The 15,549-nt window shown below is 31.6% G+C and overlaps 1 protein-coding gene across 1 annotated transcript; it reads left to right on the top strand.

Moving 5' to 3' along the window:
* The first annotated feature begins 9,070 nt into the window (after positions 1–9,070).
* Positions 9,071–14,671, top strand: LOC132736812 (vacuolar ATPase assembly integral membrane protein VMA21-like). Its single transcript, XM_060724025.1, has 3 exons — positions 9,071–9,190; positions 10,443–10,561; positions 11,164–14,671. The coding sequence occupies exons 1-3, from the start codon at positions 9,168–9,170 to the stop codon at positions 11,298–11,300; spliced, it is 279 nt and encodes a 92-aa protein (XP_060580008.1). The 5' UTR covers positions 9,071–9,167; the 3' UTR covers positions 11,301–14,671.
* The last annotated feature ends 878 nt before the right edge of the window (positions 14,672–15,549 follow it).

Raw genomic sequence — 15,549 nt, 5'->3', positions numbered from 1 at the left:
ATGAAATAATCGCTCATTTTTATTTCAAATGCAGTAACGAGTGCGTGTGACGTCACACGTACTGTGTTAAATATGGCTCCGCCCCTGTCGTGAAATGAATAACGAGTTTTGAAAACGTTGATAAAACTTTGTTTATTTTATTTCACTCTATATATTTTCAAGCGAAATAAAGATTATTTAAAGTGAAATAAATGTAAAACTTAAAACGTTTGCGACATTAAAATAGCGTACTTGATTTGTTTGTTTTGCACGTGCTGTTTGGCGCTACATTGTGACGTCACGTAAACAATACTTTAAACGTCTGTACAGCGTTAACGACTGAATAAAAGATATTGGTGTTCGGATTAATTTTCTTAGTCAGACCAATATCTTTCATTCTAGATAGTTTTCACAATAAAATTCGACAAAAAATTGTTTTTATTTATCAGATTTCAAACAAAATGGCGCCTTCGATTTTCATTTTTTATACACAGCTTCCGTTATTCTGGTTCCCTGTCCAATTATGGTTCCCATAGACGTGCGCGGGTGACCAGTCTACACTTCCGTTTTCAGTCAGAATTCCTCAGTTTTTATCGTTATCTTTAAATTCGAAAGGTTGCGATGTGTCCAATTCGGTACTTTGGACGAAAGTTTTCAAAACCATCACTTAGCAGGTACTCGCGTTACCGTAAAGCTCGCTTTGCGAGCAGGCCCTTCGGGCCAGCTCGTCGAGCTCGCTATTAAAAAGAGGGAATAATGCATGTTGCGGTAATGATTTGGCGTTATGGAAATGACAGGTCTGTTACGGTAATGACTAAAGTAAAGACAACTTTGTTTTCAGCTTTGCATTTTATTTTTATAACATCACAACTGTGAGAAAAGTGAATAAAATTTTAAAAGAAATTATTTTAGTTATTTTATTTTTTTCATTTTTTATTTCATTTGATTCAACAATTACTATTTCACCATACCATTTTACTATTTTAATTCACATCAACGTCATGTACCAATAATTATGACGTTGTTATATATTGTAGAGACCCAACCGAGTCTTATAAATAGAATAAGTATCGTTCTCAACAATATAAGGATTTTATATGTTGTTTTCTTTTCACTTTGAAAATTATAATGAAGCTGTATGGGGAACGTTCTGCATTTGCTATCAGCAGATTTCGAACTCCGGAACTGAAAACGAAGCTATATTGATAATATTGCGGTTCTACATGAATCGGTGGAAACGCCGAAAGTTTACCAATTATATTTCATTGCATGTGAAATAAACACTTTTATGGTAGTCAATAGTCATGGATTGTTCAACATTTCATTATTATAAATATTGTCATACTATCATAAATTTCAATAGCAAGCCACAAAATAACTATTCAATGTCCATTTCTTCTGTAATGGCATCCCATACAACTTGGTCAATTTGACAATGTCTCTTTGTAACATTTTGTGGCTCACCGTCAAGCAATGTAACAACTTGATTTTTCTGGTACCAGAGTCTGTCTTCAAGTAATGGCCAGAAAAATCTGTTGACCCCTATGCGGTTCATAACCTTTACTTCCAATTCATTATCATCTACATCTAAGATGACGCCTGGATAAGGCAAGCGGTCATACTCAACAACGCAGTATCTTCCAATTAAAGATTCATCAACCTCTAATACTTTAACAAGAACTGTGTCCTAAAATATAGTATTTTAAATTTGAGTACAGAAATCAACTCCAATTTCAATTTTAAAAATGCATTGTTTGATTTTAAAACATACTGAGTATACAACGTTGATCCTAAAATGTATGAAATTCAAAATGACATTCATTATTTGATAAAATCTGAATACTATTATTGACAATTTCTACTTTATAAGAAACAAAGAATGTTTAGCATTAAATATCACGGTACTTTTACTAATTTGCGTAATCTATGCTAATATTTAAGGATCGCATTGTGCGTTTTATTAAACTCAAGTCATGTAATGTAAACTTCAGAAACGTACATTTGTAACCATTGTAGATGACGTGTCACCATGTTCATCCATCATTATATTGTGTGTGTTTGCCTATAAATAAAATTCAGATGCTAAACAAGTTTGACCATGGGGAGTGGGCACTTTCTCCTATACTTTGCAACAATTTATAGATAGATCTAGGTATTCTTCAAGCTGTGTGCAATATTTTGAAAAGCAAATTATCATCTTATGATATCCACAGCTCTTTGCTGGTTAATTCAAACATATTTCAGGAACTTAAATAAATGTTCTTTTAACACTTGAAAGAATAAAAAATGTTGGTGCCATCTCACTATGTATACATATTTACCTGCAGACTCTCTTTTTCTCCGTGTTTGACAAAGCAAGTCTTGACTGGATTATAGCAATCACACTGACAGTTCCAACGGCAAAAGCAGCTCAGGGGACGGGAGAAGATAGTGTTTGACTCTGTCACAACAATCTTATAAAAACAAAGTATACAGTGAAATTTTAAAATCTTGAAAATTAATAATAAAGAGTTGATACAGCTTTTAGTAATTTAATCATCTGCATAAACAAAGGCACCTTTTAAGTTAAAAACACAAACTTTTTCAAGAAATGTTTATGCACGAAAAAACAGATTCATTAGCGCTATTTCTGCATAAAATGATACATCTGATTAGGGATTTTGCGATTGTCGTTAGAGTATCCCAAAAATACATCTTTTTCGTCCTGCATTCTGGTTGTGAGATGATATGATTTGGAAGTTTTTTTTTATTTTGATGTAAAAAGTATTTGGTTGTCATCATGTACTACTGCAGTAAGCTTGTTACTTGGCACCTTGACCAAGCAAATTTTAAAAAGACATGCGATAATAATAGCTCGTGTTCATTTCGTATAATCCACCAATGTATGATTTCTCCTCTATGTACCAATGTATGCTTAGTTTTATACAAAATATTGTTTGAAAATATATACATTGTAATTAATGAACGTCGGTCACACAACTTAGTTTTAGTTATACAATGTACATGTCGTTAAAATATCATAACATTGAATTTTTTTTTTACTTATCATTTTAGATCAAGGTTAGTGCAATTAAAATAAATTACCTGATGTATTTTCATCGTTTTAGGAACAGTTGGAATATTGGCATCAATATATTCATTGAATGAATCAATGTCCGCCTGTGTTACTTCATACAGGTCAATCTTTGTGCCCAGCTTTGTCAACCCTTCTAACAGCTCAGCGGCCTTTGTTACATCTTGCTTGTCATGTAATACAAGAGAGTCAGCTAATCGTTTAACACATGAACCAATGCCATCGGGAGCACCTTTGCCGTGCCCGGCCTCCCAGAAATTCCACGTTGCTGACTTAAAACCAAGTTCAAAAATTAGTTTTGAAAGCATGTAAAAATTGTTCTTTGACCTATACTGAGTTGTAGGTCCATCAGACACAAAATGGACCCTTTCAATATTTTTCTGTTGAACAATTTTATTTAGGACAGGCTTCATATGAGCCCAAATGGCTGCTGGCCCATGAAACATGCTGTCTGATAATGTTGTGAATGACTGACTACTGTCCTTATAGTATACCATACCAGTGTGAAGGGTGATTTGCCTCTGGGAGGCACCAAAGTGCATACCCTGTATTTCTGATGTACATTTACACGAGTAATTTTCTGAAAAGTCTATATGTACTATTACATCTTTGTCTCCAAGTGTTTCTCTAAGTTTCCTAATTGATCTATATTGATGTCTGATGTTGTATACGTGTCTCCCAACTCGTTTCAAATCATTTTGCATGTCAAAAGTAAGGTTTTCAAGAGTTCCATATTCTTTTTGTTTCATCGTTTTCACAATTTTTCTTATTTCTACGGTGCCATTTTCGTTTCTCTTTTCTTTTTCAAATCGTACATTTTTCCAGCTGTACCAAAAAACTTGTCTGCCATCGGCATTTTTAAATGACAAACTTTTGGTACGACAGTTTGCACATTCTCTGTACATACATGCTTTGCTTTCTATACTACAAGTTATCTCTTTCAATAGGGCATCAATATTGTTTGTTTCTATGGCCTTTTCTTGGAAAATTTTGTTAATCTTAAATTGTATGTTTTCGTGATGTTTGCAAAGACATGTTTCTCTGTGTTTCTCTGTTGGTTTGATGACATAGAAGGGTTTAAGTTTACAAAAAAGACTGTATGATATTTTACTTGTGTGCTCACTCAAGAACTTTTCATGTAAGTTTTTCATACTGTCATTTAATAGGCGAATCTGTTTTTTATTTCCGTGTCGTGTTACTGTGAACTTCTTACCCCCCATGATACGTGAGTTGTCATCACGTTGGATAAAGTCTACAACTAATGTTTTTATCAATGACCATCGTTTTTCTTTGGTTTGCCTTTTTGTATTCTGGGTCACTTTCATAGATAATACTTTTTGAGCATATTTTCCTAGCTTGTATTTTTTCAGTATTTTGTCTCTACATACTATTTCTCTGATTACTTTTTTGTCCTTCTTGTTTACTTGATCCTTCATTTCTTTTATATTTCGGATCATTATCAAATGAAGTGTTAAAGCCTTTCTGATATCTTTGGACTTCAGTTTTATATCTACTTCTTTATCAATATCCGTCTTTTCTGTGTAATTTTTGCTCAGCCGGTATGCACGCTTTTTGTATTTCTCTTTAAGCCTTCTTTCACAATCAAACCGAACTCTCAACTGAAATAGGTCTCGATATGCTTTCGAGTTTTCTTTTCTTGTACGTTTTCGTCCTCGTTTCTTTGGAGGAATGTTTTCAGGGTTGTCTGTATTTGGACTAGTTGGGGGGCTCAGCTGTTGTTGTACATGTTTAATGATCATATTATCCCTTTGCCTCTTCGAGCTTTGATTCTTACGCCAATTTCTCCTTGTTTTTCGTTTTTCTCTTTCATTCATTTCATTTATTGATTTAAGTGATCCTTCTTCACGTCTCTTCTTGTATCTTTGGCGTTCTTTTTCCTTGTATTTTGCATGTCTTTCTGGGTCTTCTTTCTGACGTTTGCGCCAGAGTGCAGCCCTTTCACCGCTTGTTAATGCCATGATATGCTTCAAGCCTCAGTTGAATCAATTTTCTTTTATCTTTGCTATCCAAGATACTGTTATATAAATCACAAATGTGTTTAGCAAACGGTCTTATATCTTCCTGCCTTAGTACTGTATATAAGGCTTGTTCAGATTTTCCGATGAATTTGTCTAGATTGTCCAATTTTTTTTTTAGGCCTAAAACATAAAAAAGTGACTGTAGAAGGATTTGTCAAAGTGAGTGAAATATTTAGATTAAATATTTTAAACAAACTTCATTACATTGTTATTGGTATTTATTTTGTAACTTTATAATACAAGTATGTGTTGTTGATTTAAACTTGCTTATCTGTGATTATGTATATATACTATTAAAACAGAGGTCAAACATATATCATACAATGTAATATTCCATGCTTCAAGTAAAATGAATAATTTAAGAAGTAAATATGAAAAGCCATCATCTAGATCTATCATAATCATAGCATTAATATGTTAGAAAAAATCATTAAAATAAAGTTATTTGTGATATTTTTGTCATTACCGAAACGATATTGTCATTACCATAACAAAATACATCGTTTTGGTAATGACCGTTGCGGAAATGACAAACTAATCTTTTTTGTTTGGCGGCCATGTTTGTTTACTGGGTATTTCACAGATTGTTCTTAAATCACAAACATACAAGGTATATGCATTGATCTTTAACATTCCAACACACAAATACATTGAATCTTTTAAGAAATGTATCGTTCGGTAATGACGGAGAATTTCTGTTTGCTAAATAAATTATTTCCTACCTTTAAAATGGCTTTCCTCGTCTTCCATCGGTTCTTGTTTAAAATATTACCGCCAAAAAACTTTAATGATGACGTCATCAAGTTAAATCTATTGTTCGGATTTACATTTGAAATGCGGACAATAAATATCGTGTTTCGGTAATGACAAAATTTTGGGACTATAAAATTGTACAAATTTTACAGTGAAATAGGGTTTGCAGAACAACTATAATATAAACTTTACACTTCTAACATATATGCTTTGAGGATAGGAGTTGAAATACATAAAAACAATATTTTGAAACAAGATGAAAATAACCTAAACAGATTCTAGTATTGAAAGGGACAGGCATTATTTAATAAATAGGGTCTCAGTTCCTTTTTAGAATATACAATAAAATGAAAATGTCATAGATTATCCTAAAATGGAACGTTTCATTTTCTTTTGCCATATACACTAGATTTCCAGCAAATTAGGAAAATAATTAAATTGATTTATTTCAGGTAAAATTATATCATCATATTTAAGGGACACATAATTTCTCTTTTCCGTATAAATGACCTATTAATACTTTAGAGAAAAACAGACCGAAACGAATTTTTACATCGAAAATGTTGATTGAGTTTGTTCAAGGACGGTACTGGAAGATGCAAGGTACCGTCCTAAACGTTAATAATTTTACGGTTTTAATTGCTTCGAAAACGGAATAGATTTACCCTGTATTAATAATTACATTTGTATATTAAAATGCAAGAACAAATAATTCCTATTTCTATTTTAACATGCTTGTAAAAACGGAACTGACAAAAATAATTATGTTGAACTACACATTGTGCGTAGAAGTAATATTTCTGACGTCATTTGTTTTATTCACGAATATAAATCCGTCGTTTATTGACGTATATATGTGACGTCATATTACGTCTAAGTATTAGTTTTTTATGCTGTGCATGTATATCGTATAATAATGCACTTGATTGCTCTATCCGTTCGGTAGGGGGTAGTGTGAAGCATGTTCGTATGTTATATATACAATCCGACAATAAATATGCATGTATATTGACTTGACCACGGAATGTTTCTATTCTGTGTTTCTAGTACGATACCATATGACGGTACAATGCAGGTCAATATCATGAACCATGGTCAAGATAATCTGATTTCCTGTCATATTATGGTTCCCATCCAAGACATGCTACAAAAAACAAAGAAAGACGGCGTTCATCACATACCAAATGACCGGGAAATGAGTGTTTGTTTTGAGAAAGATGTTTGTCAGAGAATGAACAATGTTGCGAGTGCTCACATTAGCGATGGCAGTGATATGTTGGCTTGGACAGACTTATTCAAACTGAGCCAGCCACACTTTGAATTTTGCCGTTAAAGGCGTTCTTTAGGGATTCCGTTTTTCGCTGTTTTTATGTGAACTTCTTTACTTTACAGAGATGCATGAAACAAATATGAAACATGCATGGAAAAGAAAGTTTATTATATGAACACGTACAAACATATATAGCAAAATATGGCACACTGTCATACGGAAGTTTAAAATGTAAAATTTTGACAAAAACTTTTGACAGTTTTTGAGAAAATAGACGTTTACATAAACACTTAAATCAACGCTGACGCCAGAGATAGTCAAGAACTGTTCCCTGTTTAAAGTTTTACAGATTGTTTTATGAAAGCAAACGATTTTCTTTTCTGTTTACTTGCATTGTCTTTCTTTGTAGAGTTAATCAATTAAAAAAATCTGTAAATGTATTCAGTTTTCAATTGTGAAATGCATTTTAATATTATGATCAAAACCTTACACTTATTTGGATAGGCATATTTAAATTTTATAACAAAAAAAATAGTTATATGCCCGGAAAAATCCCGTATATTGCACCCGGTTGTCTGTCCGTCTGTTAGCAATTGTGTGTCCAGTCTTGTTAACCAATCTGGAACATTGTGCAGAGCGCAGGTTTAATCTTCCTCAGGTTAGGTCACACTTTAAAATCTTCAAAATCATGTTTCCGCTCTAGATGTTTTAAAACGAGAGAAATAAATTAAAGGCAGAACTATTACTTATAATAAGACGATATGTTGGTTAGGGCTTTAGTTTCAAAATTCAAGAAGAAAATTGGATCCGCCCAGTAGGTTACTTATTTAGTATGATGAGGAAAATGAAATGAAGTGTTAGTTAATGCTTACTGGTCAATAACTAGAAAACTATAAACATGCCAGATCTTTTTCTGTCAGACTAGCCATTAGTAATTAGTTAAAAAAAATATTGTATAGGAAACGCATCTAAGTCTATTTTGTGAAACTATGATGCCCAAGCTTTACATTTCCACTGGGGGAGGGGTGGGGGAATGTCCAGAGATCCAGTGATTTATTTATAGAATGGGGTGGGAGAGGAAATTTCCCGGAAGTGATGATGCAAATTTTCGCAACTCTGGTACACTTTAAATTTAATGTGCGCATTGAAGTGCACTAGAGGTACACATGTAGTGCCCACCAAATCAAATCAAAATTTGTTGTTAAAACTTGTGGCCCGACCCTTTTTCTTTTTTTATAATAACTATAATATCCATGTATTAACTGTAAATGTATTCGTTACTGTTTTGTAGAATGTTTACATGTGACAATGTATCTGTTTTTGTATAAAATGTAAAAGCAATAAAATATGATTAAACTAATCAAAATTTATTTAGTTTAAACATATTTTATTGCATTTAATACATGTTTACAAATATATCATACAAATAATGAGTATATATCAAAATGCAAATGGGTTGGGCAACAAGTTCTTACAACATTAGATTAAGCCCTTCCCAGAAATTTATTTATTGTCGGTATACATATACAGTTCACAAAACATAGCTATACATGTTAACATAAAACTCATAAAAGACGCACAAAATCCAACATTATGAAACTAATCGTAATACTATAGTGTGGGATATATATAGACACTAAATGCTTTATAATAAAATAATAATAATAAATAATATTGACATGCCAGAGATAACATTTAATTTACTGTACTGTTATATATATAAACTAACCGTACACAGTAAACTCATATATAGAAGTGAAAATATATTAATTTAGAGTTGTGTGGAGTCTGCTGATCTTGATATTTATTGCCTTCACTAATATTTAAGGGGAAAGGAAATAAGATACAAAAATAGGAATAGAAATACAAAAATGTGACCACAAAATAGTCTTTAAAAAGTCACCAAGTGCACTTCACTTCGTGTACAGTAATCTTAAGTTTTTTTCCAACAATCTTTAGTAATCTTTAGTTTGAACATTACAATTTATTTGGAAGACACATGTATTGGGAGATAGTATGGTAAATGTTTTAGAACAATAACAACAACAACAACATGGCAGATGATTTGAGAACAAGGTGCTCCAATTAAAAAAAATATCTTCTTCATCTAAATTTTATTATTAATGATAGGACGTTGCATTATTATTTGTTTTAAAAACCACGATTTCAGAAAGTAGTTTCTCTTTTGTGTTTGTTTGGTATTTTCAAAATTAATTTAGAGCAAAGTGTAATATACTTCGATATTACGCTAATCAATCGGATTTGACGCCTTTAGGTCTTAAGAATTAGAGTAAAAATTTAGTCTGGATCAAATTTAATTTTCCCAACAATTCGGTTTAGGGCCCTTGATATATATATTGTAGTCTGGATTAGAATGTGAGGCTGATACCTGTTGAATGATCTGCAAAGTAAGCTGTTTTTGCTTCGAAAAGGCCAGGAGTTTCTGTATGATGTAGATGTTGAGAAAACTTAGTGTATCAAGGGAAAGCTCAGAAAGTATGGGATAAATACATTTTGCGCGATATTTACTCAAATCGGACGTTTGTCTATTGTATTTTCATTAAAAATGTGGTGAATTTTGTCATAACAATTTTATGACTAATACTACACAGACAGTTATTAAACTTATGTCAAAAGCCAGAAAATGAAAAACTTTGAATTACAAATTACCTAAAATCTACAGATCTAGACCAACAAATAATTTGTGTGCCAGGGCTTTATGTTATATAGACGATAGTCGCTCTTCGTAAAGACCCACATCTATGTAATATAGTTAATTCAAAGGCATTAACTCAGTTTTACAAATTAATGGAACAATTTTCACCGAAATTTCTATGGTTTGCCTAAAATATGAAAGTGACTTTTTTGACAAAAGTGACTTTTAAAATATGAATTATAGCGTTTTAATAGACTAATACAATAAAATTGCAGTTTGTAGACGTATATTATTAGAAGTTAATTATATTTATTATCAAAAATTATCATATTATGATGATTTAATCGCTATTTATTTGCATAATTTCTATACACAAATTCTGAGATCTTCCTTTCGCTTACATTGAATGATACGAAAGTGACTTATAAAATATGAAATGTAGCATTTAATTTATATTAAAATAACAGTTTATAGACGCATAGTTTCAGAAATTGATAATATTCATTTTCAAAAATAATCATTATAATTTTTATAAGTCTATTAAAACGCTATAATTCATATTTTATAAGTCACTTTTGGTCACTTTCGTCAAAAAAGTCACTTGTATTTTAGGCATACCGAAATTTCTATGCATGGACAGACTACTAATTGTTATTGTTGTTGTTGTTACAGGATGACAGGTGGCCGGGAGAGAGATGCAGGAGTTATGAAGACGATGATTATATTTAGTTTATCTATGTTGTTCTTCCCAGTGTTCCTGTACTTCTTCAGTAAAAGAATGTTATTTGAACGTATGTACTTTTTTATATCATTGTCTTGTTAGGAGACAAGTTTTAACACAATTTACTTTTTTGAAAATGTTTGTAGTTTTTCGGAAAATCGTAATTTGGCAGAAAAGTTGTAACAGCAATTAAGTCTTTAGTGATTTAATGATTTTAGAAATAGATGAAAAATTGTTTACTTTCTTCTGCTAAGTACATACATGTATCTATATTTACGATACAAATGTCACAAGTTTATAGGATAACCAAACCTTATATTTTGGTCTTATTTATGTTTTAATTGGCAGCATAAATACACAATTATACTATTTTTTCTACTACCTTACAATTATCAATGTAATTATGATATTATTTTTTTTTTTAATTGTAAAATAATTATTTCTCAGGGCTGTTAACTGAGAAAGTAAATTGAATCTTTATCAGTTATTAAATGGAGTGCTTGACAGACTTGTCAGTTTGTTGTGATGCAAGTTTTGCACTTACATACATTGATCTCAGTTGGTAATGGAAGTACCCTCCCTTATATAACATTATATCTTTATTTAACATGTACAATGTACCAGTATACATGTGTATAACGATGTCACATCTCCTGTTTTATTTAATTTCAGTATTTTTTGGTATGACCAGTCAGGACAGTTATTTTTATGCAGCATTTGTTGCTATAGGAACTGTACATTTGATACTTGGAATGTTTGTTTATAAAGCATTTACTGAAGAGACGAGTGACGCTGCTAAATTGGACTAGTGAGGGTATTATATGGAATATATTCATGATTTATTCATCATTCCTGTACTACACTATAGAAACATCGTCACGGCAACTTTGTATATAATATTGTGTATAACTGTGATGTAAATTTTGGTCAGATGTGTATAGAATGACATGGCCATTATGTTTTACTGAAGCATATTTTCTGTGTATATTTAGATATGTTGCTGGGTTTACCAGCATATACATGTATGCAATAATATGTTCATACTTTAAATATTTACATTTTTAATGAAGTAGTGTACTTTACATGTTCTTACGAAATGTTGATAAATATCAATTTATTTTTAGGTAAGGCATCAGAAAATAAAATCCTAGATTCTCGTCCCTGCCTGCATGGCAGAAATCATTTTTTTTTTCTAAAAAAAAATGTACATCAAAGTTTCATTCAATCTTTCAGTAAAATAAAGTCCATGACATATTGTGTAATGTCCAAATTTATTGTTTTCTTTGCACTGAATGCTGCCAAGTAGCTTTTACATTTGCAGCTTAACATCAAGATTAGCTATAAAAGAAACTGTATATTTAACAGATAAAAAACACATTTTTATGCCCCCCTTCGAAGAAGAGGGGGTATATTGTTTTGCTAATGTCGGTCTGTCTGTCTGTCTGTCTGTCCGTCGGTAGACCACATGGTTTCCGCTGATTATCTTGAAAAGTATGTATCACAAAGTCTTCATATTTCACATAGTGATTGGTTATAACTAGTAGATGACCCCTATTGATTTTGGGGTCACTAGGTCAAAGGTCAAGGTCACAGGGACCTTAAATGTCAAAATAGTTTCCGCTGATTATCTTGAAAAGTATGTATCACAAAGTCTTCATATTTCACACAGTGATTGGTCATAACTAGTAGATGACCCCTATTGATTTTGGGGTCACTAGGTCAAAGGTCAAGGTCACAGGGACCTTAAATGTCAAAATGGTTTCCGCTGATTATCTTGAAAAGTATGTATCACAAAGTCTTCATATTTCACACAGTGATTGGTCATAACTAGTAGATGACCCCTATTGATTTTGGGGTCACTAAGTCAAAGGTCAAGGTCACAGGAACCTTAAATGTCAAAATAATTTTCGCTGATTATCGTGAAAAGTATGTATCACAAAGTCTTCATATTTCACACAAAGATTGGTCATCACTAGTAGATGACACCTTTTGATTTTGGGGTCACTAGGTCAAAGTCACAGGGGCCTTAAATATCAAAATGGTTTCCGCTGATTATCTTGAAAAGTATGTATCACAAAGTCTTCATATTTCACATAGTGATTGGTCATCACAAGTAGATGACCCCTATTGATTTTTGGGTCACTAGGTCAAAGGTCAAGGTCACAGGGGCCTTAAATGTCAAAATAATTTCTGCTGATTATCTTGAAAAGTATGTATCACAAAGTCTTCATATTTCACACAAAGATTGGTCATCACTAGTAGATGACCCCTTTTTGATTTTGGGGTCACTAGGTCAAAGGTCAAGGTCACAGGGGCCTTAAATATCAAAATGGTTTCTGCTGATTATCTTGAAAAGTATGTATCACAAAGTCTTCATATTTCACATAGTGATTGGTCATCACAGGTAGATGACCCCTATTGATTTTGGGGTCACTAGGTCAAAGGTCAAGGTCACAGGGGCCTTAAATGTCAAAATGGTTTTCGTTGATTTTTCCATAATTGAACACTTCCATGTACCCATTTTTGGCAAGTTTCTGTAATAAAATTACCAATTATGTGAGTCAATGGCTAGAAAGGGGGGTATATGTGTCGTTCGACATTCTTGTTCTATTTTGCTGTTATTTTTCATTAAAGAAGACAGCCAAATTCTTCTACATTGCCCTTCTTATGTATTGCCACTTGCCAAGAATAAAAAAATATGAAATAAAATCAACCTGCCTGCCACAATTTTGTCAAAACAATTGGATGAGAATCTAGTAATTTATTTTCTATTGCCTTATTTGATTAAATATTTAGGTAATATATTTGTATAGCAATGGGTGTATTAATATTAAATTAGCATTTTGTATGGAAGTCAAAATACTACTTTGTTAACATTTTGTTACCTTTACAACACATTTACTGCATGTTCAGTGTTACTTTCATCAGTTGTTAAACATGTAACATGCTCTCAATCTATAATTAGAACATTTTTAAACTTGTGTTGGAGAAAAAATGTATTTCTGTGCGTTAAAAATGGCTAGGCAGTCTTGGTTATATTTTTCTGTTATTTTGTCTCCTTCTATAACAGTATGTTATCTTTATTTACATGCATTATGTTGAGATCATAAATTCAATTTCATAGCTATTGACAAGTATGTTTAAAATTGGACAGTTACATACTGTAAAACACTTATGTGCAAAACAATTTCTGCACAAATTTTGAATTTTTAGTAATTTTTGCAATTGTGAATTTGCAATGACAAAAACTTTGCAAACAAGGAAGTGACATCTTCATCAGATTTCTGTGTTTCTCATTTATATTATATGTGTTTTTTTAACCCACAGCTAAAATTGCCATTCACTGTATATCATTCTAGTAGCAATCAATTTAGTCAGAAGATAATTGATATCACCTGTTTTATTCAACAGTTACTGTGTAGTTGTAACAGTTAAACTGAGCATAGTGTAACAGTCTCATAGTTCAGCAACTATTATTTGTGTACAATACATGCATGTGAAAATAAACAATAAATTGTCCCATCACGTCATTGTGCCATATACAACAATCATTTTCTTGTAAATAAGGTTGTTTATTATATATTAATATTACACATGTATATTAATGTACATACTCTTTATTTTTATTGAGTTTGATGAAATAAAGGTACACAGATGTAAATCTTACATTTAAATGGCCTTCACAAATTTCAATACAGTTTGATAACACTGTAACAAACAAGTTTTCAAGCAGCAAAATTCTGGAATATTAGTACTAAAATTGGATTTGGAAATTTGCATGAGCATTTTTTGCATTGTTTAATCATGAATACTAACAAAAATAAACAAACATGAATAAAACCTGTTTTAAAGTATCAGGCGCAATATTTCCAGTCATCTAAAAGGCGCTTGTTTTAATGTAGCTAGAGGTCACTTCCCTTAATATAAGATTTCACATTGTCATTGAATGGCAATTTTTTATTGACCTTTGAAGTTTCAGAAGCATTCAAGTTTAATTTCTGGCATGGGATCATTTAGTCATTTAATTTAATCTTTTGTTGAAAAATAAATATTTTCTTGGCATGTAGTTTTTAGAAAAAGAATATTTAAAAGAATGTGTTCTTTGTATATTGCTACATTTTATTAAATTATTTTGTATATATACATTTTAATTGGTTAATAAAAAGTGTCAAGACTTTTATTACTTTGTTCACTGTATTCCATTACTGTTATAAATGTATTAGATTGTATAAGAATATAACAGTGTTTCTAACAATGTAATTGTGAATGGTTGTTCTAGCAACATTTTACAATACATTGGAAAATATAACTTGTCACAGTCAGTTACAGGCATTTCATCTGCCACTGTGCACACTCTAAATGAATTGGTCTACAATGAAAGGTCTGTAATAATTATTTTACAATTGTGTTTATAGAATCTTTGAACTATCCCCTAATTATTGTTACAGTCAGGCTCTTTACCCCCTAAATTAAGGTTTAGTCATCAAACACTGTTCAATTTTGAAAGTGGCATTTCTTCAAGTTTTGAAAGTGGCATACTTAATGGTATCAATGTAATTATTAATTGTATTCCAATCTTTCACTATTGTGTTGTAAAATCAAATCAAGAACACAGTAAAAGGAACAACATACAATGCAATGTAAAATAATACAGAAACTAAAAATCCTGTTATATGTATAAGTCATACATAATTTACAAAACTAAAACTGTGTGAATCATTGTATATTTGGTAATGTATCAGGTGAGGAAATAATTTGTTCTGAGCAAATTCTCAATGAAAAAACAAACAAGACCCGACAGGATCACAAAGCACTCTTAATATACCCTGTGCCTGATTGTGAAACTAGAGCCTGAATAATAATAATAAACATAGTTTGGGAGGGCAATGTAAGAATACCTTTCTCCCATCAAAGCAATATCACCATGCAACTATCTATGTTAAGTTTCATAATTCCAGCCAAAATCATTCAACATGAAAACCTTTGTAATAATGCGCAAGTAATTCACCTACAGATAAATCCTGTAAAGTTTCATTGATTTTGCATTAGTGGTATAAG

This window comes from Ruditapes philippinarum, unplaced genomic scaffold (assembly GCF_026571515.1).
Source record: "Ruditapes philippinarum isolate M1 unplaced genomic scaffold, ASM2657151v2 ctg1062_1_1_1_1, whole genome shotgun sequence".
NCBI lineage: Eukaryota > Metazoa > Mollusca > Bivalvia > Venerida > Veneridae > Ruditapes > Ruditapes philippinarum.
The sequence above is the reverse complement of the archived record's forward strand: the minus strand, read 5'-3'. Positions and strand labels throughout refer to the sequence as shown.

Coding starts and splice junctions, on each gene's coding strand:
- LOC132736812 (XM_060724025.1), top strand. CDS start 9,168: ATGGCAGATGATTTGAGAACAAG. Junction 9,191..10,442: donor GCAGATGATTTGAGAACAAG/GTGCTCCAATTA, acceptor TTGTTGTTACAG/GATGACAGGTGGCCGGGAGA. Junction 10,562..11,163: donor TAAAAGAATGTTATTTGAAC/GTATGTACTTTT, acceptor ATTTAATTTCAG/TATTTTTTGGTATGACCAGT.